This window comes from Talaromyces proteolyticus (assembly GCF_021365285.1).
Source record: "Talaromyces proteolyticus strain PMI_201 chromosome Unknown BGW36scaffold_5, whole genome shotgun sequence".
In the NCBI taxonomy this organism is placed as follows: Eukaryota; Fungi; Ascomycota; class Eurotiomycetes; order Eurotiales; family Trichocomaceae; genus Talaromyces; species Talaromyces proteolyticus.
The window spans coordinates 1,161,540-1,186,687 of NW_025764281.1; the positions used below are offsets into that span (position 1 = coordinate 1,161,540).

The 25,148-nt window shown below is 44.7% G+C and overlaps 11 protein-coding genes across 11 annotated transcripts; 8 read left to right on the top strand and 3 right to left on the bottom strand.

Moving 5' to 3' along the window:
• The first annotated feature begins 61 nt into the window (after nucleotides 1-61).
• Nucleotides 62-2,026, top strand: BGW36DRAFT_376584 (uncharacterized protein). The gene has a single exon (XM_046215902.1). It carries the CDS (start codon nucleotides 296-298, stop codon nucleotides 1,811-1,813), a length of 1,518 nt encoding a protein of 505 aa, XP_046073143.1. The 5' UTR covers nucleotides 62-295; the 3' UTR covers nucleotides 1,814-2,026.
• On the bottom strand, nucleotides 1,936-3,348 carry BGW36DRAFT_448677 (putative Maleylacetate reductase). The gene is made up of 2 exons (XM_046221754.1): nucleotides 2,441-3,348; nucleotides 1,936-2,377 (listed from the first exon to the last, which is right to left on the bottom strand). Exons 1-2 carry the CDS (start codon nucleotides 3,279-3,281, stop codon nucleotides 2,058-2,060), a joined length of 1,161 nt encoding a protein of 386 aa, XP_046073144.1. The 5' UTR covers nucleotides 3,282-3,348; the 3' UTR covers nucleotides 1,936-2,057.
• Nucleotides 3,349-4,910: 1,562 nt separating this feature from the next.
• Nucleotides 4,911-7,501, top strand: BGW36DRAFT_294545 (fungal-specific transcription factor domain-containing protein; the record flags this gene model as incomplete). The annotated part of the gene is made up of 3 exons (XM_046211109.1): nucleotides 4,911-5,354; nucleotides 5,421-5,813; nucleotides 5,876-7,501. 3 exons carry the CDS (start codon nucleotides 4,911-4,913, stop codon nucleotides 7,499-7,501), a joined length of 2,463 nt encoding a protein of 820 aa, XP_046073145.1.
• Nucleotides 7,502-7,930: 429 nt separating this feature from the next.
• BGW36DRAFT_416240 (Alpha/Beta hydrolase protein) lies at nucleotides 7,931-9,462 on the top strand. The gene is made up of 2 exons (XM_046219339.1): nucleotides 7,931-8,454; nucleotides 8,507-9,462. Exons 1-2 carry the CDS (start codon nucleotides 8,425-8,427, stop codon nucleotides 9,323-9,325), a joined length of 849 nt encoding a protein of 282 aa, XP_046073146.1. The 5' UTR covers nucleotides 7,931-8,424; the 3' UTR covers nucleotides 9,326-9,462.
• Nucleotides 9,463-10,069: 607 nt separating this feature from the next.
• Nucleotides 10,070-11,283, top strand: BGW36DRAFT_295041 (uncharacterized protein; the record flags this gene model as incomplete). Its single annotated transcript, XM_046211142.1, has 4 exons — nucleotides 10,070-10,155; nucleotides 10,222-10,674; nucleotides 10,742-10,882; nucleotides 10,932-11,283. 4 exons carry the CDS (start codon nucleotides 10,070-10,072, stop codon nucleotides 11,281-11,283), a joined length of 1,032 nt encoding a protein of 343 aa, XP_046073147.1.
• A 1,007-nt stretch (nucleotides 11,284-12,290) lies between these two features.
• On the top strand, nucleotides 12,291-14,295 carry BGW36DRAFT_376593 (organic solute transporter Ostalpha-domain-containing protein). Its single transcript, XM_046215903.1, has 6 exons — nucleotides 12,291-12,656; nucleotides 12,715-12,865; nucleotides 12,933-13,230; nucleotides 13,307-13,432; nucleotides 13,482-13,631; nucleotides 13,688-14,295. The coding sequence occupies exons 1-6, from the start codon at nucleotides 12,614-12,616 to the stop codon at nucleotides 14,081-14,083; spliced, it is 1,164 nt and encodes a 387-aa protein (XP_046073148.1). The 5' UTR covers nucleotides 12,291-12,613; the 3' UTR covers nucleotides 14,084-14,295.
• Nucleotides 14,296-14,402: 107 nt separating this feature from the next.
• BGW36DRAFT_376595 (putative alcohol dehydrogenase) lies at nucleotides 14,403-15,960 on the top strand. Its single transcript, XM_046215904.1, has 5 exons — nucleotides 14,403-14,649; nucleotides 14,713-14,828; nucleotides 14,888-15,055; nucleotides 15,142-15,243; nucleotides 15,298-15,960. The coding sequence occupies exons 1-5, from the start codon at nucleotides 14,474-14,476 to the stop codon at nucleotides 15,747-15,749; spliced, it is 1,014 nt and encodes a 337-aa protein (XP_046073149.1). The 5' UTR covers nucleotides 14,403-14,473; the 3' UTR covers nucleotides 15,750-15,960.
• A 363-nt stretch (nucleotides 15,961-16,323) lies between these two features.
• On the top strand, nucleotides 16,324-17,377 carry BGW36DRAFT_358208 (uncharacterized protein; the record flags this gene model as incomplete). The annotated part of the gene is made up of 2 exons (XM_046213948.1): nucleotides 16,324-16,768; nucleotides 16,836-17,377. 2 exons carry the CDS (start codon nucleotides 16,324-16,326, stop codon nucleotides 17,375-17,377), a joined length of 987 nt encoding a protein of 328 aa, XP_046073150.1.
• A 932-nt stretch (nucleotides 17,378-18,309) lies between these two features.
• Nucleotides 18,310-19,635, bottom strand: BGW36DRAFT_396398 (putative glucan endo-1,3-beta-glucosidase precursor; the record flags this gene model as incomplete). The annotated part of the gene is made up of 1 exon (XM_046218157.1): nucleotides 18,310-19,635. The coding sequence occupies one exon, from the start codon at nucleotides 19,633-19,635 to the stop codon at nucleotides 18,310-18,312; it is 1,326 nt and encodes a 441-aa protein (XP_046073151.1).
• A 1,819-nt stretch (nucleotides 19,636-21,454) lies between these two features.
• On the top strand, nucleotides 21,455-23,853 carry BGW36DRAFT_376609 (uncharacterized protein). The gene is made up of 7 exons (XM_046215905.1): nucleotides 21,455-21,816; nucleotides 21,870-21,898; nucleotides 21,957-22,126; nucleotides 22,186-22,487; nucleotides 22,567-22,962; nucleotides 23,024-23,749; nucleotides 23,822-23,853. Exons 1-6 carry the CDS (start codon nucleotides 21,730-21,732, stop codon nucleotides 23,414-23,416), a joined length of 1,377 nt encoding a protein of 458 aa, XP_046073152.1. The 5' UTR covers nucleotides 21,455-21,729; the 3' UTR covers nucleotides 23,417-23,749; nucleotides 23,822-23,853.
• On the bottom strand, nucleotides 23,526-25,122 carry BGW36DRAFT_448693 (putative dihydrodipicolinate synthase). The gene is made up of 8 exons (XM_046221755.1): nucleotides 24,899-25,122; nucleotides 24,814-24,834; nucleotides 24,725-24,765; nucleotides 24,520-24,668; nucleotides 24,365-24,467; nucleotides 24,185-24,297; nucleotides 23,822-24,135; nucleotides 23,526-23,749 (listed from the first exon to the last, which is right to left on the bottom strand). Exons 1-8 carry the CDS (start codon nucleotides 24,996-24,998, stop codon nucleotides 23,595-23,597), a joined length of 996 nt encoding a protein of 331 aa, XP_046073153.1. The 5' UTR covers nucleotides 24,999-25,122; the 3' UTR covers nucleotides 23,526-23,594.
• Between the last annotated feature and the right edge of the window lie 26 nt (nucleotides 25,123-25,148).

Below are 25,148 nucleotides of genomic sequence, written 5' to 3' on the forward strand. Positions count from 1 at the left end.
GCTTTTTGGGCATAGGCTCCCCGCACAGCGGCCCACAGCCAATCATAGTCCAGGCCGTGCCAGGCTGCCAGGCGACGGCGGGCATGTGACCGTGATCGTCTCATGTTGATTTTCTGTTTCTTGTGATATGATATGATTGTCTCTCAGTCCAGAATTTACGTTTGAATGCTGACTATGTGTGTTTCTCATTCTGCGTAAGAACATATTTCGTACGATAACCGAAATCAACAGACACCAGTTGACATTGTTCTCTTCTCATTTTGATCATATATATATTGTTTATATCCCCGCCAATATGACCACTGCAGACTCCACTGCTTCCTTAGGAGGCTCCTGGGTCGTACCTAAACAAGATGAAACGTCAAACACCCTGCGCGTGATGCAACGCACCAACTCGCTACTTACCGACAACAACTCCCAGGAGGCCGTTTCCACATCGGTCTCGCAGGAAGCACCGCTTACTCCGCTCTCTTCATTCTCAGAAAGTGAATTTTTGGCCGATTACGAGGACTCAGAGCCTCCTGCACCAGCCAACCCTCAACCTGAAGTTTCTGATCCCGCTGCACCTGTCCTATCGTCAGCATCGTCTTCACCTGGACTTGAGTTGGTGATGCCGTCAATCATGTTTGAAAGTACCTCGACCAGTAACCGCTCCTGGGTAATCCCCAAGAAACGCAGTCAGAACCCGTTATATGAGAGTAGAAAGACACCTAAAATGCCTAAAAAACGCGGCAACTCGCCATCGCAAGAAACGCAGCAATCAGATACCGCTGGTTCATCGGCTGCAACACCTGTCAGCGCAGTGAAGCGTCGTCTGCTGGAAGTCAAGAATTATGTCTTTGAAAAAATTGATCAAAACCATCTCCTCAGAGCGATTCTGAATTCTTTCTTCCTGCTGATGACGTTGCATCTGCTAATTATCCCTGAGCTGTTTTACCAGATCCCTTCTCTCTGTCAGCTCTCTGGTGCCTCGAAGATATTCCCAAGCAGTTGCATCACATCCAACCAGACTCTCTCAAACACCCCTACTGTATCTGCAAAGTTCCAGTCGGCTATGCGTACGCAGAGTCAATTACAGGAGTATCTAAACCTTACTATCCAGTCAATCACGCCTTTGGAGCACTCGTTGAAAGGCACTGACATGGCGCTTCGCGATGTGTATAACCACCTTCGCACAGAATACTCTGCAGCGAACAACGAAATAGATCTCGAGTTTCAAGGTGCTTGGACTGCCTCCCGGTCGATTTCGCGGGCGTTTATGGCACTGAAGGTGGACTTGGAAGCCGTTGTCGGCAATCTAGAATCTTACAAATCCTCATCAGATCAAGTGCGCCTAGAGACAGCTATTAAAATGGGCAAAAACAATATTTTCGGTCGATTCAGATCTCGTGATATATCCGAGACTGAGAAGCAAGAAGCGAGCGGTCTTGCAATTACAAACCAATTTAATCGTCTTGATCAAGAGCAAGAATCGGTCATCTCTCGCCTCAGCCAGAAAACCGAGGCCTTTCTTTCACGGCTCGCAAAGCTAGATGATCATCTGGAGTCAATGAAAGAGGTGGCTACCCGCGAGCAACAGCGTCTAGGTCGCGACTCAAATAAGCTTAGTCAAACGAACATCGTCTGGGATTCAATTGCGGGACTTTGGTCTGGGGTCGGTGATACCACAGAGAAGAACCGCCTGGATGTTGACAATAAAATCTTAAGCGAGTTGGAACGCATCTCATCATATCACAGATTGTTAGCCGACGTTGTTGGTAAACTTGATAAGGAGCTCTATGCGCTACAAAAGATTAGGGCGCTTCGAGCTTGATGGATGATTATTATGTGCCCTTCTCGAACCAATTGTGCTACGAAGATGATGAAACTTATGAATTTATTGACGTCCCTTAGTATTCCACGAAGTAATGCGGCGTTGTATTTCCGTGTTTTCCCTCCATACCCTGTACTTTAGTTAATGAACAGCTCAGCCTAGTGTTTTACAATAGACCAGAATGACTAGAATACATAATGCTTTCTCTTCTTACTCTGAGCCTTTCTATCTCGATGTCCCTGGTTTACTGGAAGAACGATTCCACCAGATCAATCAATGGCTGGCACTCATCAGGATGCAGGCCTGACGCACGTCCAACACATTTACCGATGACAGATATATGGTCACGAGAAACCCCACGTTGTGACAGGTTCTCTCCCAAACCGAGCTTATTCACAAGAGCAATAATGCGGTGGCCGACTTGACAGGCGTCGACTACATCGTTCCCTGCAAGGCGATCACCCGTTGCAGGCAACAGTCGCGCGATCTGCTTAGCTGCCCCAGCACTGCGCTTGGCTTTGTATATGATGACTTTCCCCAGTGTTATGCAGCAGGTTTCAGCATCTGCATGGCATCTATTTAGTATCCACACAATGGTCTTCTGTTTTCGGATAGAAGCTTACTTACGAGGAATATTGAACGGGCTACCCAGCGCATACGCGAATAAGTGACAGATGCCCTCTTGCCCGCCCACATTGTTACCTTTCAACGAGTTGCTGGCGTACGTAGCAAGGAACAGACGCGTCATGGCGTCACGACTGCCAGGGTAACTTTCGTGGACTTCCTGCAATCCGTCGAACAGAACCTTCATAGCCCAGGAAGCCAAGGCCTTTCGTGGAAATTCTGTAGAAAATGGATGATACATAGTCTCGACAGCATGGCTAAGAGCGCAAATCCCCGATGAAAGCCAAAGCCGCTTGGGCGTGTATTGTGAGTACTCAGGGTCGTAGAGAATCGAATCCACCACGGTGTAAGAGTTCGACATGGTTAACTTCGTGCCATTTTTAGAGTAGGAACCAACTGGAGAAGCCTCACAGGCGCTCAGTGTGGTGGGAATTGCAATAATGGCAATACGACCCATGTCGAAATCCTTTGTCAGATGAGATGCAAGCATTTTCGCAAAATCGATGGTCGAGCCACCCCCGACCGCAAGCACGACGTCGAATGGATTACTGATATGTCTGATTTTTTCAGCCGCTTCGAGAATGCCTTCGAGTGGAACATGTTGCTTGACGCCTGCAAAAGTCCCGACGATGCGGTGGCCAAGCAAGGCTTTGAGATCCTCGAGGAGCGGCGTATTGCGTACTATGGAGTTGGAAGTCGCTATGAATACGCCTGATTTCGGGGAGGGTAGGCATGAGATCAAATGGTTCCCTACGCAACCTGCTCCATAGTGGAGGTTACGCAGAGTGTCGTCAGGCTGCCACAAGCCAGCAAGAGGCTTGTCACTTGCTGGTGTTGGCATCATGCAACAGCACAATAGCTGTTTATAGGCGTGTGGCGCTGCTCAAAGCTAAAAATGGACACAGTGAGCCTCAGGGATGTTTTGGGATATGATATAAGAGATGAGATGAGATGTCGTGCGTTTTTTGTTATTGATAAGTCACCTGACCTCTATCCATCCAATTGGGAAGGCAACGGCAACCATCCTCTAAGCAGTCTTTAAGTTTTACACTGGCTTAGAATTGTTTCATATCAGTTTGGTAGGACCAATCAATCATTATCCTATACCATCACTTACAGCACCTAAGTTTTCAGCTAGCAGAGGACCAGAGCTCTTTGTTACACCGTGATTTAATGGATAGGTGCGGCTGTTTTGCTTAGAAATGTCTACACAATCACGATCAAGAGATGCAAAAACATTTAATACATTCATTTTTCCTTTGATCTCTTTTGTTTTTGTATTTCTGCAGTAAAAACTAAGAATCCAAAACTTGTCTTGATTGACGGTTTGGTCATGTCTCCAGGCCTATTGTGTGAGATATAGATTAGATAAAAGAGTGATACAGGGTTTATGTTCTTCACTTTGCTGTCTATCTCCACCATAGTGCCGCAACCTTCATGTCCCAAAGTGAGGATAATATCACCAGTCCAGCTGCGCTGTCAGTAGGTATATCACTTCTACATATACCAGTCTGTTCTATATGTACTCGTACGTCGTACTCGTCATGAAGCTTAGAACTTCTCGATGTTTGAAAGAAACATTTTTTACTGATTGTAGGACAGACGCGGGGTTCTAGAATTGCCTTCAACCAATAACTAGGATCATCGGCCCATAACATTCAGCCACAACGACAGCTATATTTTCACATGCTATGAAACTCTGACTATTGCGAATACGTGCAGATATCTCAGCTACATTAACGTATGCAAGTACAATCGAGCATGGCCAAGAGTATCAATTGATACAAGAAGAGAAATCATTGAAGAAAAAGGCTGATTGATATACGACCTTGATATTGAGTTGATATCTTGCTTTACCATCAAAAATGGAGTGTACATAGCAAAATATAGCGGGCTGAATGTTTCAAAATCTTGAATACCAACTATTTATATTAAAATCTAACTAATCCACGACACTTAGTCAAAGCTAGGGCGTTAAATCTTGAACACAAATGACGAATGCCGATTTTGGTAAAATTGTTTCGTGCTATGCCCCAAACACGCCCCACAGTAATCATCTGCGGGAGAGTAATGCGACCAACCACATAGAGCGAACATATTTTATAGACTGGTAGCTTACGATAGAGTAGAATTTGTATGTAGACTAGGCCTAAATAACATACAAATCTAGAGGTTGCTAGCGTGTTGCTGCCACGAGGCTGACGAAGTTGCCCCACCAATAATCGGGTGGCGGTTCTGCCTAGCTTTTTCAACAACGCCATCACTCACAAGGACAACATGCATAATCGAACATCAGCCAATCAATAATGCGGCATGTAGACTATTAGCGGGTCATTTCGCTTTGTAGAAGTCAACAGGCAGCTATTTCTGGGCTGAACGCAGCATGTCAAAAGTGCCAGCCACCATTTCGGACGCAGAGGCCGAGATTTTCGCGAGCACCGAGGCCGGTGCGGAGACGCTGCGATCCACAACCATGTCGACAGCAAGGCTTCGTAGTTGCGTCACTTGCAGAAGCCGAAAAGTTCGCTGTGACAAGCAGTCCCCCTGCTCCAATTGCCGCCGAGCTAATATCGCCTGCGTCGTTCCTTCGACAGATCGTCCACCAAGATGGGCTCGTCGTCTCGATCGCATTACCAATAATGCGGCATCGGCCTCAGACCCGCGAGTTAATCAAGTGATGGAGAGACTGCACACTCTTGAGGGCCTCGTCAAGGAGCTGAGTGGCCAGCTCGAACAAGCCAACGCAACCGCCAATTCAACTGTCGCTAGCTCGTCTGGAGACACTGAACCCCCCCAGGAGAATTCGTCTAATACAAGTCCTGCAAATGTTCAGAATAAGTTCGGTAGGCTCGTTCTTCAGGACGCGAGCAGTAGTCGCTATATTAGCAGTGGTTTTTGGTCTCGTGTGGGCTATGAAGTGAGTTAATCTTCTATTGACAGCCTCTCTCCAGTTGCTTGAACTATGAACTTACTTGAGCTCCAGCTTGATGAACTTAAGATGGACACCAATGGTCTTCCAGACGATGATTCTGACTCTTCGGACGACGACTTGTCAGCTGAGAAGACTACACCAGCTACATCTACCCAGGAAGCTACACGCACACCCTCTGAACGACACGCCTTCATGTTCGGGCATAATTTAAACCATTCAGTCCCAAATCTTGATGACTTTCGTCCATTTCCTTCACAAATTCCTTTCTTATTGGATATTTTCTCCGAAAATGTTAATGTCATACTGCAAATCGTCCACATGCCGACTGTTAAAAAGCTAGTTCGGGACTTGCGCACAAGTGACAAAGCTACTCTTACTCCGGCTAATGAAGCTTTATTATTCTCTATATACTATGCAGCAGTAACCTCTATGGATGATCAAGATGTAAGTTATTTTTTTGTGAAGTTAACCTGAGTGAGAATCGGCATAACGCTCATACTTTCCAGGTCATCACCAACTTCGGCTTCACCAAAACAGATCTCAATCTCAGATATCGTATGGGTTTAGAGTATGCTTTAGCAAAGGCTGATTTCCTTAACACTCCGAGTGTAGCTTTAACACAGGCACTTACGATATTTCTGTTTCTGCTTCGTCTACATGAAAGCCCCGCTTTTGTCTGGATGATGACTGGACTCGCAATTAGGATGGCCCAAGCCATTGGGCTGCACCGCGATGGAGCTAACTTAAAGCATCTGAAACCATATAAAGTTGAAATGCGAAGAAGAGTGTGGTGGGCACTGTGTATGCTAGATATTCGAGCATCCGAGAACCAGGGTACAGATCTCACCATTTCAAACGATAGCTTCGACACCAAGCTCCCCCTCAACATTAACGATGCGGATATAGACCCCGACTCGGATCAGCCTCCCACAGAGCGCGAAGGCATCACGGATACATTCTTTGCTCGTATTAGCTACGAAAGCTGTTATATTATGAGGCAAATGACCGGTTTGATCGTCAAGGATGGCCCGTCCGATCTGGAAAGACAAAGCCATATGCTCAACGAGCTCTACCAGATTGTTGAGCGAAATCGATTGAAATACTGGACAGAGTCAACCAGCGTCGTGTTCTGGGTCATGATTACATGCACTCGCCTTGTAATAGCCAAAATGACCCTTCTAACCTACCTTCCTTCTTTATTCTTTTCTCCAAACGAGCACTTCTCGGATGAGGTCAGAGCTAAACTTTTCACTTCTGCTATTGAGGTGGCGGAGTACAACCACACTTTAAATTCGGAACCGAAGTGTCGCCAATGGCGTTGGATTTTCCTGACTTATACCCATTGGTACGCCATTGTTTATCTTGCGATGGAGATCTCGCGGCGACCGTGGTCACCCATGGTTGAAAGAGCCTGGGTCGCGCTTCACAGTAGCTGGCTTATCCCATCTCGGTTTTACACAGACAAGAATATGCGGATATGGGTTCCCCTGCGCAAGCTAATGTCTAAAGCGAAACAACATCGAGATTCAGAGTTGGAACGTCTGAGAGCCAACGCAACAGCTGCTAAAGAGCTGGCTGAAAGCAGCGGAATCCCAGTACCAACAAGCTCTGGCCCTTTTTCCGCTGAAAGTGATGCTGTTGGTATCTTTCGAAATCGTTGGTGGCAGCTCCTCAATACTCCAGATTACCAGAATATTCCAATATCAGCGGTTTATCATGGGCTCGAACCCTCAGGATCATCAATTTACAACTCCAACCCACCTCAACTGAATATACGCTCAATGGCTGGGCAACCTCCAAGTCACGCGGCTTCTACCATGAACTTAGATCCTACATATTTGGGTTCAAACACGGCTCAACCACGTCAAGAACCAGGGACTTTTGGTATAACCACATCTGAAATAACTCTTGATCAACCCGAGCTCTTACTAGGGCAACTTACCGGGAAATCAAACAATCAACTTTCAAACGTGACTGAAGATTTGCCGTACAGTCAAAATATTGAGACTGGCTTCATGCCTTGGTCATGGGCAGATGCTGAGCCGTCATTTGACTCAGACGCTCAATTTAATTGGCTTAATTGGATCGAATCTGCTAAAAGCATGGATTGGGAACGAGATGGCACTAATTAGCGACATGCCTAGCCCGCGACTGAAAGAGAATAGAGAAAGATGGCTTATTATTATACTATATTCTAAATATATTTACTCTAATATATGATTCATTACTTTATCAATTGATATTGAAGATTATAAATAACAAGAAATTTATTAAGACTTTGACATATATTCACAGATGCTACCCCCAGGCTAGTCATCACATAGTGAACGGCAATCTTAGGCAAATTCCCGTTAATTTCTCCGTGATTGGCCAAAATTGTATAAACTCATCACTCAGAGGCTCTTTTCCGTAAATAAACCTTCGTCTCACCATATACCTGACTCATGTGGTGAGTTGCACTAATATGCCCCCTTTCAAACAAAAAAGTCTTGGCGGGCTCGCGTTTTTCTCGCGTGCCGCAGCCGAAGTAATAGCGAGACCTTTTTGTATGATGACGAGCTAAAATCTTGAATAAGCGAACGAGCCAACAAAATATATATTGGCAAATAAGCTCTAATCACCGACTGCGCTAGTCCAAGCTCTAACTTTGTGAAATCGATAAGCGGTTTCAGCTTTCGCTCTCTTCTCAGCGACAATTCGGCCCAAAGTTATTGCGCGCGAGAAAGCACCGAGCTACACGGAAATGCAGTCGCAAGATTCATGTTCTATATAAACAGGCATCGTTCCCATCCTCTGGACGCTACCATGCATATCAACCGCGTTTACGTTTATCTTTGGCTCCTCGATTATCCATCAAACTTTGCGCCCTGCATCTGCTAGAGAGTCTCTAGTGGTTCGTATATCCCTCCGGTCTACTGCTACCTGGGAAGAGAGAAATACCATACGTTGACCGATTTTGTCTCTGTGAATCAACATTTGAGATTTGGCTACTGCGTCATTTCGATCTATACAACTCGCCGAAGGAGTGTCTTTAGTTCTCACTCCCAATTCTGCAATGGCGCCATCGTGTGAAGAGTGCATCAAAGTACGAACTCTACTAATACTAGTATAACAGTATTACTTACAATTTTATGCAGGGTAGCATCCATGCTGGCCTGCCCAAGGGCAAGGAAGAAGTCATCCACGGTCTCAATACTTATGTGATCGGCAACCGCACCAACCCTCGGGGCATCATTGTGGTTTATTCAGATATTTTCGGTCTAGCACTACCAAACAACAAGCTGATCGCGGATGCCTACGCTGAAAGTGGCGAGTGGCTAGTTTACCTTCCCGACTTTTTTGAAGGTGATCCTGCACCGCTCAAGTTTGCTGATGTCGCCATTCCAGTCGATGCGGCCAAGCAATCAACATTCGCAAAGTATACCGGTCTTCTCGCCAATGTCCCATCCGTGCTCATATGGATGATGAGGCACAAGGAGCCACAGACAAATAAAGTTTGCATGGACTTTTTGCAGGCTTTGAGACGGGCGACTCCAAAGAACCAAAAGATCGGGATGGCTGGATTCTGCTGGGGCGGAAGATATGCTCTTCGAGCTGGCCTAGAAAGCAACATGATTGAAATGAACGGGGAAAAGATACCGCTTATTGATGCAGCGGTGGCTCTGCACCCAAGTAATCTGTCATTTCCCGGCGACGTTGAGGCTCTAGTTGTTCCCGTTACTATCGGCTGGGGCTTGGAGGACATTGGAGTGAAGATTGAGCAAAAAGGCAAGGTCGAGCAAATCCATGACAGCGCTAAGAAAGGGGGAAGGAAGTATCCAGAAATTGTTCATAAGGTGTATAAGCCTGGCCGTCATGGATTTGCCGTAAGAGGCAACCCGGATGATCCTCAGGAGAGAGCCTGTCTGGAGGACTCCATGGCACAGGCTTTAGACTGGTTCAAGCGGTGGCTTTGAGTGATTGATTGATTCCCAAATTACTTTTCCTTCTTCCTGCAAGCTTAAAGTCGGAAATATTTGAACTTAGAACAATTAGCGATTTGCGTACTAATCAATTGGTTTTGCTGTGAATTTAGTCATATTCATAATACTAGAAGGATGACTTTATTAAGTTGCCGCTGAGCTTACTCTAAATAGTCCCTAACACGGGGCCGAACTTCAGGCATACACATGCCTATTTTTTTTGTAACCTCAGCCCCCCCTCTTAGACCTACCTTATTTCATCACCCTCAACTTGACTACTTCTTGCATGGCCAAACACCATCACGGGTGTGATTGATCAATCAGTGAGAATGTCATGTGAGCCTAAGAGTAGATGATTCACTTCGAATCTAAGGGAATATTATTAGTGCCATGGGTCTCTCCAACGCATAAGCAATAAACCTCAATCCACTAGTCTGTATTTATTTAAATGAGGTTACTTTATTTTTTGCTTTTTGCTAAAGAGACACGATAATTCCAATGAAAAGTGCACTTAACACTATATAGAATAATGACGTCGTTGGGGTCGCTGGATGGTTACCGAAAGGAGTTAGTTGGGGTGGGTTAGTTTAACAAGCTGGTTGCCGTAAAGGGAAACATTTCAGGGCTTGATCTGGGTATATAATGAACTGTATTCCAGCACTTGGTATTCTTATCACATTTCATGGCATTTCTATTATATTTCAACATTCATAGCTTTCACTACAGGCATATTGTGTCATGGGTTTGATTAGAGATGTCCTTGGCTCGGCTCTTGGTGCTGGTCAAGTGAACAACGGCTTCAGCTCAAACCGCTTTTCGTCATCGTCTAGCCAATACTCGGTCTCTCCTTCTAGTCAACGATATTCTGATGGTACCGATTACAACACAAGAGACGTACGAATGCAAAATCGACCCCCGGGTTACCCTCCACCGCGATATAGTTACGATGGCCGTCATCAACAGCCGCGTAGGCAGGACGACCCAGTGGATATGAGACATAATAATAACAATTACTATGATTCCGGACCATACTACAATTCCGACTACCAATCCCCTCAAGTGAACGCTCAACCTCCTTTGCCGCCGCGACAACGGTACACTGAGAACAACGATTATCAGGATTCTGGTTATTCGCAAAGTCCTGACTTTCGTCCGCTGGCTTTACCGCAAATCACATACGGAGACGGACAACCTTTCCTTCGCGGATACAGTAATGAACTGAGACAGTACGGTGTATCCTTCAGAGATTTTATTCAAGCTTTGGATAATATCAACATCGCTATCATCCCGAATCCGGAGGCGCAGGTTTTCCAGAAGGGGGCTAATATCGCTGGATGGTTCTTGTGAGTTTCTTTTCCAGTTTAATATCATTTTCCAGCTCAAAACTGATTTGCGATTCGTTCTCTGCAGGCCTGGAGCTGCCTCGATTGGTCTCACAGTCGGCCAGATTGGTGTTGGCCTCGGCACAGCAATGGGCCACTCGTCTGCTGTCGCTCGGGCCCTATCAAAAGCCAACCTAGATCTGTTTGTACCAAATGGTCTCGAGATATGGTAGGTTTACTTTTGTCCCGCTAAGAGCCGCTGGTTAACCTCGGCCCAGTATTGGTAAATCGAAGGATGTCGATGCTGAAGTCGGGATTTCTTCCTCTGCATCAAGATCGGCGCCTGGCACATTACCAGAAGATCGAGTAGCACGGTATGGTAACCTTATTGCCCCTCTCTCTGATGTATTGCCACCACTGGCGAATAGTGGCCGACAAGACCCTCTTGCCGCCTTTGGTCAAAGAATTGGCAATAAAGCCGACGACAAAAAGGTGCGCAAAGCAAGGGAGAAAATGGAGAAGGGGAAGACCGATAAATTCGATGCTCTGGAGGGAGGCCTCCAATGGGTAAGATTTGGAGCCAATCTATCAACTGTGACAACAGTGGCTCATTATTGCTTTAGATTATAGTTCGGCGAGCCTCGCCTGTCGCTTTGGACACTTGGCAGAGAACGTTGCGGCAGAGTGACGCCGCTTTGAAACAGAGACCAGCGTCGGGGAACAGAATAGGGAGATGATGGGGTGACGTGGTAATATTTCAATCTTACTGGCGCGTAGAGCTGTGACATCGATATGTTCTAGGTTCCGTCCTGTTTTATGGCATGTTGTACGAGCACTTCTTTTTAACTTGTATAAAGGGATAGACTAGACCTAGAGTTGGCTGGATGAAGGGCTTATCTATTGGCGCCATGATATTTCCAAGTGTATTCTGAACAAGTCATAATGTTTATCTAGTTATAGACTTTGTTTAAGGCACTATTTTCTTTTTCTATATATATGTCAAATAATTAATAGTATAGAAATTAGTGAACAAAAATTGTAGTTATACTCGTTAATAAGATTCAAAACAGTAAAATATTTCTTTTGAATCCTCTATATAGTCATTGAGAAAGATCAGGCAATAACTAACCGTATTCGTATCGATAATCGAGAAACCTAAGCGTCAGGAGGAAATCTAAACTACATGGATGTTCTTGGTTTTTACTTGTGCGTGCAAATGGCACAGTCATGCTTAGGCAGTGACTGGTCGTCACACGTCGCACTGGTAGAAAAAATATGCAACTAAGAAACCAAAATAATCGTTACCAAACAAGCGTTGCGCTGCCCTTTTTGGTATGGTGGTTAAAAGTTCGACAAGTACTAAGTCGTGCTCGGATTTCTATTTGAAAGTCAGTCTCTGTGCCTGCAGAATTGCGAAATATTGGTCAACACCGAGAGGTGCACCGTAAAGGATGCGTAACTTGTCTCAGACATTTGAAAAAGGTAACATTCCACAGCAATGCACGGAGTACTACAATTTGTCGCATCTATATTGGGCTCGGCGACTCGCCCTCAATAACCTGCGACTAAATTTCCAAGCCCCAACAGTGCCTTGGTCGATCCTCGTTGTGATTGGAGCACTTACGTGGCCTCTCCACCAACTACTGACTCGGCATCGACTTAATGCTCTCCATTCTGAGTTAGTGCATCTGTACTAAGATCAATAATATGTGGCTGAACGATTGCTTGTTCGGTCCTAAGCCAGTCACTGCGTTGCACAGGATTCCGGCAGTCTCCGGGAAGCCGGTAGCTACGTGGCTGAGATTTCCTACGTTGATAGCGGGGACCGGAGATGGAATAAAAATGTTACTTCATATAGAAGCGGCTCCTCAGGCACCTGTGTTTATTTTCTTGATTTTCAGTCTTAGAGCCAGTTTAGTTTCGCGTAGCAATTCGTGTAGGAATTGGTGTCACGCAAGCCATGGCTTGGCCATCCTGCAATTCTACTGAGGAGAATGCGACGAGTAAGTTTTGGGATAGTGCTGGATTAATTTGATTTTGCTGATTTTTTTTTCTAATTAGTCCACGAGATCCATCTCTGGAATGGAGGGGTCACGTTTCATAATTTAAGCGTGATTCTTTGCGCTATATTTACAGTGATATCTTTTATTCTAGTCAGTATTTTGATCATTGGCCACACCACACACTATAGCAGACCGGCCGAGCAGAGACAGTACGTACCCGTATTTGGATAGCCGTGAAAAGAAGTCCATAAACCTAACCTCTGCTGATAATTCCAGTATACTTCGAATTCTGTTCATGATTCCGATATACTCGATTACGTCCTTCCTCTGCGTGTACTTTTATAAGAAAACAGTTTATTTCGAACTCATTGGCAATTGCTACGAGCCTTTTGCCATTGCATCTTTCTTCACTTTGCTCTGTAACTATATCGTTCCAGACCTTCACAGCCAAAAGGAATACTTCCGACACATTCAGCCGAAAAACTGGGTTTGGCCAATTCCTTGGATGCAGAAATGCACTGGTGGACAAAATGGGATTTGGCGTAAGCCTCGTAGCGGTTTGACCTGGTTCAACGTATGTGGCAGCCTTTTCATATATAGAAGCTGCAAATTGGGTTTGGTTGTTTTGCTGACTGTGTTGAACTTTTCAGGTTGTATGGATCGGCGTGTTTCAATATTGCTTCATTCGTGTGGTGATGACAGTTATTGCTGTTGCCGCAGAGTCTGTCAATCTCTATTGTGAAAATTCGGATAATCCAGCATTTGCCCACATTTGGGTCAGTTTCAACCTTTGCTGGACAGCGAACGTTTCTGACAGCCGAACAGGTTCTCATTATCGAGTCAGTCGCGGTGACAATCGCTATGTATTGTTTGATCCAATTCTATATCCAGATCAAAGAAGATATTGCGCAGCATCGGCCGTTTTTGAAGATTCTGTGCATCAAGCTAGTGATTTTCTTGTCGTTCTGGCAGTCTGTTCGTCCCACCCTTTTATTCCTTGGGTTTGAAGCGCTGTGAACTAACAAATATAGACGATAATTGACTTTCTAACCTCTTCCGGCGCTATCAAGTCATCTGAAAAAGTTTCTCTGCAAGACTGGAACAATGCACTGCCAAACCTGCTCATCTGCATCGAGATGTCCTTGTTCGCAATTCTCCATTTCTGGGGCTTTCCGTGGCAGCCGTACGTCATCAACAAGCAGAACATTGGGGCTCAAGGGAGCCAAACGTATCACGGAGGATGGCTAGGAGCGGCAGCCATAATTGATGCCATCAACCCATGGGATCTTTGCAAAGCGGTTGCACGTGGCCTGCGGTGGTTGTTTGTCGGTCGCAAGCGACGCACTTTCGACCCCAGCTATCATCTCGCGGCAGATAGGGAGTCGCAGGAACAGCAAGAGTATCAACAACTGACAGAGAGAGTTTAACTTGCGATTTTTCGGTTAATGCCGAGAGAGGTGAGATCGAGCTGTTGCTTCTTCTGGGACACCTAATAATAATGTGATGACCTAACATGAATGAATATCGACCATGATTAGCTATATTTACAACGTTTAGACGAGAGAATCTCGAGATTTTGCAGTTTTCCGTAAAGTTAGCAGACCCCGTATGGAAAGTCGTTTGATTTGTAGGCATACACTGGGAGTAATTGATTGTCCGAATCTCGTTGTAATGACGGATGGTGACGTCAGCAACATTGTGCTCAGGCGATCTCCCGCAGTGGGACTCCCCATAGTCCGCCGTACCCATCCCTTTATTAAGTCCTAGCAACGAAGCTTAGTTCACAGTGACAACATCAGCTCATGTAATCGCATCCAATGCAGTCATATCACATCAACACGTACTCTGAGCCCAAGGGCTACCAGCTGGGCGAGCTGCCCAAACCTGTCATTGAGAATGATCGTGACATAATCATCAAAGTGCATGCTGGGTCTGTCAATCCGGTCGACGTCAAGCTAGCAAGTGGCGTTATGAAGATGGTGTCTCCCCTACAGTATGGCCTTTGGGAGCTCTGAGAGAGATCATGATACCGCTTGACCCTCGCTAACGATGGAAGATTTCCGTATAAAATCGGTTATGACTGCGCCGGAACTGTCAGCGAAGTTGGATCGGCGGTGACGCGATTCAAGGTTGGCGATGAGGTCTATGTCCGGCTGAAGAGTCCTGATCGGGGTATGAATTTCTGAAGCACGAATTCTTAATGTATTTATCAGAGATGCTAAATTAGAAAGGGTCATGGAGTGAGTACGCCAAGTCGACGGAGGATCTTGCGTCGCTAAAGCCAACCAATACGTCCTTTACCGAAGCGGCATCTATTCCCCTGGCAGCCATGACTGCACTTCAAGCGCTCAGGTTGGCGGGTACTCTAGAGGGAAAGACCGTCTTTGTTCCAGCAGGATGTGAGTCATACATTCTTTTCGACCAACGTACAGGTTTGTTAATTGTAAATTGGCTAGTGAGTGGAACTGGCGTATATTGCTGCCAGTTGGCAAAAATGTCTTCAAAGCTGGAAAGGTTATTACCACAGTGTCAACTGCGAAGGTACCAAAGGTGAACGAGCTACTGGGTGAGGGTGTCGTGGATCGGAGTAAGACTCCTGTTAAAATTAATAATGACTGATTACACTGACGGGACTTGGAAGTTATTGATTACACTAAATCGGACCCTAAAACTACGATTCCACCTGGCTCTGTTGACTTCATCTTCGATACCATTGGCATGGCCATGCCCTACCTCTCTCTGTTGCGCCCTAAGACTGGTTTAGTTGTATCAATTTCGTTGCTTCCGTCGGGAGATCAACTTGCTGCATCCGGGGAAATAAGTGTTCCTTATATACTTCGACAAATTCTCAATTTTGTCGATGCGATCAATCGATGGCGTGCGTCGTGGAGTGGTGTGAACTATCAATACCTGTGGCTGGAACCGAGTGGAAAGGATTTGGAAGAGTTAAAAGCGATTATTGAACAGGGAAAGCTAAGACCAGTGGTCGGTACTGAAGTGCATTACAAAGACATTGATGCTGTCCGCGCAGCATGTTCTGTGGTTTTCAATGGTAAAGGTGGGATTGGAAAGACGGTCATCTCATTTGAATGAGTTGAGATATCGGCATTCGTTGACTGGTCCTTGGAGCTTAGGGTTAATATTCGATGATTTGCTAGCCTAATTTCAATGGCGCAATGTTCCATGTTATACTTTTAATATGATTCAATGCTGATCACTTTTAGTTAACTGCAGAAATATAATTCCTCTAAATACAGGCTGGTTCCTCCATTGAATCGCTGCGATAACTAATTTAACTTTCTATAAGCACCTCATTCATATTGACGGAATCGAAAACTAGGGCTTTTATTTCACGTGCAAGAGAAACCTTGCTCTTTCTCTTGGACTGAAAGGACCAACAATAGAGCCGATTGCCGTTTTCGCACTAGCGTGCCTAGAACTCCGGAATTTCGCATTGCATTCTCGATCTCTTTCTTGTCTCTCCGTCATTTCATAGATGCTGTTGAGTAAACCATGGAGTCTTAATGGATCTGACAATTTTCTCCATACGGTCAATTCCAATCACGTCAATTGTTCTCATTTCACCTTGACGGACTCACCAGGCTTACTCGCCGCGCGCGCAGTGACGTCAACAACTCCACTACGCGTCCCTTTTTTTTTTGTCGCGATGAGTTTGCACTCGTACAATCGCGACGAAGTCGCCCTTTCGGTGACAGAATTCTATAATGCACTCACCAAATTACCCTATGTTGACGCGAAAGCTCTTATTTGCCCTGCCACGGAAGAAAACGATCGCGCGAGATCTGGGATCAACGAGGCTGAGCTCCGCTGGCGCGGAAAGACAGATGAAGCCATCGAGCTGCTACGTCATCTACCATACTTACGACAGCCCGTTGATAACAGCAAAGCAGAGACAAGCTCTATAAAGGGACTCGGAAATTGTGGCAAAAAATGGATGCTAGGTCCTGATACCATCTCTATTGCCTATGGCGATGGGGAGGTATATAATAGAAAGTTGGACGAAATACAACCTACGCCAGGCCATTGTGTCTGGTTAACTGATCTGATGGAAGATGGCCATGGGACGGCTTTGCTGATAGATACCAATACTGGTTAGTATTTCTATAAGGCATGGCGGAAATAGAAAATGACGATAAATTAATCCATGGGGGGTAATAGGCACAATAACTGAATATTCTACGGAAAGGCGCAAAATCGTGATTGACATTGTGGACTATGACAAACTCGCCCCAGAAGAACGTTGGATGGCGTATCCCACATGGCCGGTAAAGGATTTCTTTCGAATGTGGTCTAGGAGGTATGAGACACTGACGTGGATGGCGGTATATCATGACATGGGTAGGGCTGGCACAGCACTATGGTATATCGGCTCACAGACTGATGATGATAATGATGAGGACGAGTCATGGGACTCGGATGACGAGAGTTATGTACCGGACTCGGAGGAAAATTCCTCTGAGGATGATGATGAATATGAATGGGACAGCGAGTATGGCAGTGATGATGACTATGAGGTTTCAGATGATGAAGACTTGGACCAACCCGGAGATTACAAACAAGCAATAGATTGGTTAAAGGATCATGGCACGGATGAAAAACAAAACCTAGACAGAGTCGACACTTCACGGGGAAATGAGTTCAGCTTGGAAAGCAAAACAGCAGTAAGTAGGAGTATTTCACCCTTGTCTGGTCGTAACTAAGATCGACCATCAATAGGAAGTATATGCAATCCATATAAAAAACGGCTGGCCGTTTAATTTTGATAGGGAAAACTGTAGGTGGGAATTGACGGAGTTCGTTGATCGAACAGAAAATTTAATCACATGATGAAATTAAATTCTACACAATGTATCTCCGCTGATAGCGAAACTCGTCACGTCTACTTTCCACGTGCGCGTGATCCAGATCCCGTCCTGCTTTTGCGGTGTCCCCGGCAGTCTGGATTGATCGATTGCGGGGATCCAGAGGCCGGAATATAGTAAATCATGGACATTATAGAATTAGGTGGGTGAAAGCCCACAAGAATCTAGAAGGTTATAGCCCGGGAGAGGATCCTGGTAATAGTATCTAGCCCTAGAATAATTATATAAACCATATAATTGCTATAAAGCCCTGGTAACTACATGTGCAACCTCTTATCTATCATGCAATACCCGCCTAGATATCTACTGAAATGTCTGGTAACCCAATCCCAATCAACCAGGAGGATGGCACATAAAAAGCCCATAAGTGAACACAGGCGGTATTGACTAGTCTCCACATTCGCAGCATTTTATCATTGGCTTGTATATAACCAAAGTCCGGAATAACCACGGACTTTTTACCACTATTTAATGGGTAGGTCTCTAATTGGGTCGATCTTCTACTACCTAAGACTGGAGGCAAGTATAAGTCATTGTGACTGTGGCTGATACACTTTAAGCGTGGAAAATAAGGTAGGTGACTCCAAAGTATTATTGAGAGCTGCTTTATTTGCCATAGCTCTAGACCTAAAGCTGAATTCGAGTATTTTTCGTTTTTAAGAGGAATGACAGAGGTCACTGAATCATCATAATCCAAATAGGACTGTACAAATGGAGATAAATTATACATATTGGGTAAGACACTGAAATCAAATACCATGGGTGTATTTTCAGGTAGAAGCGCCACCAACAGTGATAGTTAACGTCTGTGGGTTACTCGCTGAGACCACTCCAGACTCGTTCTCACCGGCTGGATTGACGTCGTCATATGCAAAGGCATAACCTTTGCCATCGACCTCGTTTTCATGGACAAACTTGCTGTAGTAATTGGAGGGCGATGTAGTGTAGTATGAAGTAGCAGGGGGGCCAGGCTGGAAGTTGCCACCGGGAATCAAGAATGTACCTCGATTAAAAGCAGCACAAAGGCGAGGCACCACGGCGTCATGAGTTGGATTATCGCTCGTTTGAATAGCAAAAGGACCAGTATTGCAACCAAAGATATCTCCTGCTGATGGTTTAGGATAGTCACGGTTATCACCATCACAGGTCAGAGAATCGCCACTGGATGAACAGGAGACATTGCCTGGTGAGCTCTGCGTGTCGATAATGATTGAACCATTGCCTCCACTGGAGCCTGTGTTACTTCCACTGTAAGTGGAATAAACCGTGTCTATATAGCTGGTGAAGTAGTCTGAGAAGGCATCAGAGTTGCCGTTCTGGATGTATTGGTATGGAGACATCACGCGAAGATAGTTGGAGCTGTTATCACCCATACACAGATTACCCCAAGGATATGCATCGGCTGAGCTTTGCGATACAAGCTTGGTACAGATGGTGGACACAGCATCCGGCTGGAGACCCAGGGCGGCTTGTACGGATCCGTTAGTAGTGACCAGTGACATGCCTAGGATCAACCCAACAAAATCGACGTAGCTGATATTGGCGTAGAGACCTCCATCTGCTGTGTAAGTCAGTTCGACGAAGCCCCAGTTCACTCCCGAGTTAGGATCAACAGCATTGACGGCCGACGGTTCAACTAGCACCGTGCCGCTATTAGGATCGTTCATAACGAAAAATTGAAGATTGCCAACGGCCAAATATATGCGTCCAGAAGAAATGTAATCCGGTAGAGTCAGATTGGTGGTGCTTCCTTGTGCCCCAAGAGGAATGGCAACATTAGCTGAAATGGGGGATGGTTCATTCGATGTCCCAGGAGGAGGATAGTAGAATGAACCATCAGATGCGAGCATGACAACATTGTTGCTGCTGTCGCGGCCAGTGACATATACATTTATCTGATTGTCACTAGCACCGGCGAGATTGTTCACGATGGCTAGAGGAAGCTGAGCACCAGATGTAGGTTTTGAAGCTGTGCCATTCCCATCACTGCTGCCAATAAATGTGCCGTTAAGACCATTTAACTCATCAACGACGATATCTTGGGCACCTCCAGGATGAACCTTCATTGGGCCTGCCAACCCTTGACCGAATATCATGGCGGCCAGCGTCCATGTCCATGTAGAGAATGGCAACATGGTTGATCTAACTTATCAGCAAGGACTGTACAAGCGATCGTTGTAATAGAAAGACGATGATGGAAGAATAAGTGACTTCAAACGAAAGAAGACGACAAAAGAATGACTGGAGTTCTAGAGAAAAGAAATCAAGAACAAAAGGAATGCAAACGAGGGTCACTTGGTTATATATCCCATCTACATCTGCTTTCCGTTAGTCATAGCTCATTTGACTTTGCCTATCGGAGGGAGAATAAATAGCTGTGCTCATTCAACCCCGTAGCCGAGAAATATATGGTAGATATACCCACTATCCATGTTACCTGAGTTACAAAAGACATGGCTATTGCCATGTGAATGGGTACCGGTGCTACGGACGTCCTAAAAGCTTCTAGAACTATCTTCTAGAGCTCATATTAGTGGTTGAGAGAATATTAATTTGGGGTTAAACATCGGAACTACGTCCGGAAATCTCTGATTCCATGCTGCCAGTAATATCTTACATAGAAGGGATGTAGTTGGGAATCGGTTTTTTCCAGAATAAGATCCATGTTCAGACAAATTATATGGGTCGTCAGCGAGGTTTAGCAAATCAATGCAAAGTAAAAAGGGCGCCACCCTTAACTTTCTGAGGGAAAACTGTGACGCTTTGATAAGAAGCAATTAACCGAAGAAATCCCTTGCCTATTGTTTTCTGTGGGCATAAGTAAATGGCGCTCGGTTCTACCTAGTCATGAGCCACGAAGGTAAGCATGGATTAGTGTTTGTATGGCTCTAGTTCTAAATAATCTAATTTGGTTACCCTATCATTGCCACATATCACTATGGAGGCGGAGCTGCAAGACGCCACAAGCATGGGCTCGCGAGGTTAAGCCGATTTGTGGCTATCTTCCAGCACCCTGGCAAGCTCAACGCCACGCGGTAATTACTCTAATGTAGAAAGGGAGAATTTGAATCAAAAAGAAGGAAATAGAACATATAAAGAATAGGACAGCCACAGATGTAGTTTGCAGCGACCAAAACGCCGACCAAAACGGCGAGTCTGTAAGATGGCAACGACCCCGGATTTTCCTACGGAAATCCACTCGAAGCGTTTAGGCCATCTCTGTTGGCGAACTACTTGAACTCTATAACTAAAATTAATTACCTGGCAAAAAGTGATGGCAATAGCAACAGCCTGATGAGTGAGAAACAAGACACCCGAAAATTATCTCTCGGACTACCTAGCTCAGTAAAGCTGCTGGTCCATCTTGGTTAGTTCATCCTAATCACCAATTTGACTATATACCAGCTTTTTAAGCAATTTAGACCTTATTTATATGGAACTGCTCAATCCAATTCGTAGAAACAATAACAAGAGTCCTGGTATGATTGCTATCGCTTGTTTATGTGAAAAGTAAAAGTAGGACGCCAACTTACCTCACGATATTAACTTTACGAGAGATTTCGCTTGGGTTTTCTTTTCTCTCTTTTTGGAAACTTTACAAATTAGTGGATACAGTTATATGCAGCCTATAATATCTTCTAGCTAAAAATTAGATTGTTCGCTCCGTAGCTTGTGCTACAGCTTGCGCCCGGGTAAACCACAAGCTAACTATGATTGAATGGTCGCAAAATAACTTCACAGCCAGCCTAATGAACTAATGCGCTAAATACCGGTCGAAACCTAGCTGCCTAGGAGATGCATAAGTAGCGCCGGGGGCTGTGTCAGGCTGTGATGAGTTGGCGCCGATTCTCATAGCCCCAACCACCGCGCGATTTTCGATGAGGCTCATCCACGAGTCCGCCTAACGAGATTTAAAGTACAGTAGGTCCTCGTCTCTTCGACCCGTAGTTATTTGTATGCGTAGCTTCGAGTCTACCTATATATATATATACATATATATACGAAAACCCTATCAAATTGAATGTAGAAGAAAATGAACCATATTATTCGCGCTCAGACAGTTCCCAGCAGCGGCTTCGTTGGAAGTAGAGCCACCACACCCACCCAGGACGCTGAGCTGGATGTGCAATCTTATGAAGAAGATGGTACGGCTTTGTCTATTAACTTAATTCAAATGGCACTTTTTTACTATGCAGTGGATGGCATCTTACTACTTTACAGGCCACAGGCAATTCCATGCACGTACAGGCACCTTGACCGAAGCAATTAGAATCTACGTTCGTCATTTTTCCGATTCCTGGCTGGGTAACTAACTAATAATATACAAAAGCGCAAAAACAAGCCGCGACGAATGATCGTGTTTGTCACATTTCTTTCCGAGTCTTTTTCCACATTCAAGCTAATATGTATTTACTAGATTCGCCAAAAGTGGTACCGAAAATTGTGCCGAAAATGGTGCCTTTCAGCACCAACACTATCCATTCTTTCCTCCGCGATTCAAGTCGGTTATAAATGATGACCTCAATGGTACATTTGGTATTTATCGTTATGAAGATACCATTACTGGTACTAACGAGACTAGCTACGGTGGGTTGTAAACGAAAAGTCCGTTATAAAAAAAAACAAAGTTTAATTAAGTTCACTAGATTCGTGGAGCACATTCAAGATCAAACACACTTATCAGGGTAAAGATAGCCTCTTCCCTGACTACCACTGGTCGCAAATATCTGTGTTGGTTAGGCAATTCCAAGGTCAGCAGTTTGTGTTGTTTGTAAACTGCCCACCGTCGGTCTCGGAACAGATAATGGAGAGTGTTTACTATGGAGCTCATGGGTTCAAAAATCTTGAGAACCCATATTTGTGGCATGTATCCTTGGCAGAAGAACTAGAAGATGTTTACGACAAAGCTGTCTGGAAGGTGCGAGATCTTGTTCGTGGTCGGGAAAAGGTCGGTTATATTATTCGTCTAACCCTTCACTATATTATTTTGCTGTTAGTTTAATTTTCAAAAATACTAATCAAACCAGGAACGAGATAAACCCGTGACCAAAGCAGGAACGGCCATTAGCGTTTCGGAGAGCGATAATAGAAAGAACGGCATATCATTCTATACGCCAGATTTTCCTCGTCTCAGGGAGATTGCTCGTCATTTGATTCACATAAATGAGACATTCGAAGTTGCCATTGACACGCTAGAAAGTATGAGATATCACCATGCTCAATTTTTCACCGAGAGCCAGAATACCAGGAAGCTTAGCACTGGCTCTGCCACTGACAATTCTCCTGCCCAACAGCCTGCAGCAGAATGGCATAAGATATACTCCCTTATTCAAGAGCGGATGTACCTCGCAACAAAAAGAATCAAAGCTATCAAAGCAAGGGCATCGACTCTAAGCGAAAGACTGTCTAACGAAGCAGACCTCGTATGTTTATTGTATTCTTCTATAATCATGAACTGGAAGACAAGCTACTAACAAACTGTAGTACAATCACCAAATAACAATGGTAATTGCTGATACAACCCGTCGTGATAATGCGACGGTGAAAGCACTGACTTTAGTGGGTGTTTTTTATCTACCGGGCACATTTATTTCCGGGATTTTTGGATCCAATTTCTTCAATTATACTCCTGGAAGTAGCACCGGCCGCGACTGGAATATGTCAGACAAGTTTTGGGTATACTGGGTAGTAACAATCCCACTTACACTGATGACACTATATGGATGGGCAAAGTTAGATGATCTTGTCAGAATATGCAGTGACATGCTAGATTGGGCAAGCCAGCTAACTCCTTTTCACCGGCCTCATTTACCTCATTTCTCGTTTCCGTCTAGAGGAAAGAACCCCGAAATTGAAATTCATGAGTCTAAGGTTTGACTTACTTCCAGATCAATTGGTGTTTTATTATTCTCTATATACAGGTTAAGTGAAGATTGCTCTAAATATTTCATTTATAGGACATCTGGATTATCATATTTTTATGAACTTTGTAAACTCATATATTTTATCTATTTTGATCTAAATTGTGGAATGTCACTATAGAATGTTTTCATTTTCACTTTTCTCTGTTTTCCATCTTTTCTAGCTCGGCCTCCAGCTCAAACAGTTCACGAAGCGTTTCCATAAACGTATCTCCATCCGTTTCATTAAAAGGAAGCAACGGTCTTCGTGGTGCTACTCCATATCCATGTATTTTATTTAAAGCGTATTCTATGTGAAATCAGAAATGGTTTAAATAAAAACGAGGGATTAGAAATAAAGAAAGTGGGCGAGGCGACTAACTCATTGCACGAATTCCACCAGGTACTGCGGCGACATCTGCCTTGGACAGAATCGCCTGTAATTTCGAAGCCTCTTCTGACTTTTCTTTAGTCAATGATGACGTATTGAGCAAATTCCATAGCCTCATTGATGCTAGCGGTGCAAAATTGGGAATACCGCTAACTGTCCCATGTCCACCACACTGCATCCAAGGTGTCAAATCGGCGATAAGGCCATCTAAAAGCAAGAAAGGGAAAGGTCGGCTGCTATTTACTGATAGACTTTCCTTTATTCTAGCGTTAAGACGGAGGAGTTTCCCGATGCTTCCGCCACATCTAAAGACAAGTCGTCAGCACTGGTTATCTACAATGTTGAGATACCAACGTTAGTTTGACACCGCATAAATTTGGTGCCCGGTCCATTATTTCACTTATCACAGCAGAAGGCATATCTTGTCCTCCAGCGTTGGCTGGGAAATTGTAAAGCAAGAGTGGTATCTAATTTCCGTCAGTCGTCACTTTTCTTTTGGTAAAGAATAGCCTGAAATTGTATCATGAAACTTACTGGTGATGCTTCACAGATATCGACGTAATATTGAACAACTTGATTGGCATCGGTGTTGAGGCTGGCGGCGTAATATGCTGGTAGGATAACCATCCCAGCGTCCCTGCTGGCCCGTGAGCGAACATAATGACAAGAAGAATATAGGAAATATTTACGCCCCGGCATCCGATGCTGCTTTTGCTAAGGCAATTGTTTCTCGGGTGCTTAAGCCTCCTACACCAGCCACAATAGGGGTTAATTTGAGACCTGCTTCATCTAGAGTTGCCCTGATGAATCGGATTAAGGCTGTTCTTTCGTCAAAGCTCTTTGATAATTTAGTCCGATATACAATATATAAGGTAGTGGAATATAATTACTCACCAAATGAACTGCCTCTCCCAGAGACCCCGCGCATACAGGTACTGCATGGAGGTTAGTATTGAAATTAGATTGCGTTTTTAACCACCCACTCATTCCCTTGGTCGCTAGCTCTATGCAAAATGTCAATAAATCTTCAAAAATGGTCCGTTAACATAGATAAATAGGGAAACTCACTGAGAAGGTGTTTCTTGTAGCTGACATAGTCAAGTTCTTGATGGTCATCGAAGAACGTAGGCAAAGGCGCGTAGACCCCTGGTTTCAGTGCTCGTTTCATGCTGCAAGACGCAATTGCAACTTTCTATTTTATCTTAGAATGAGATCAATCATCGATACCCAGATTTGATATGTTTTGAAACAAATTTATTTTATCTCAAAAAATGGCTATGCTGTGTAACTACGTAGTCGGCAGCGTCGGTGTGCCATC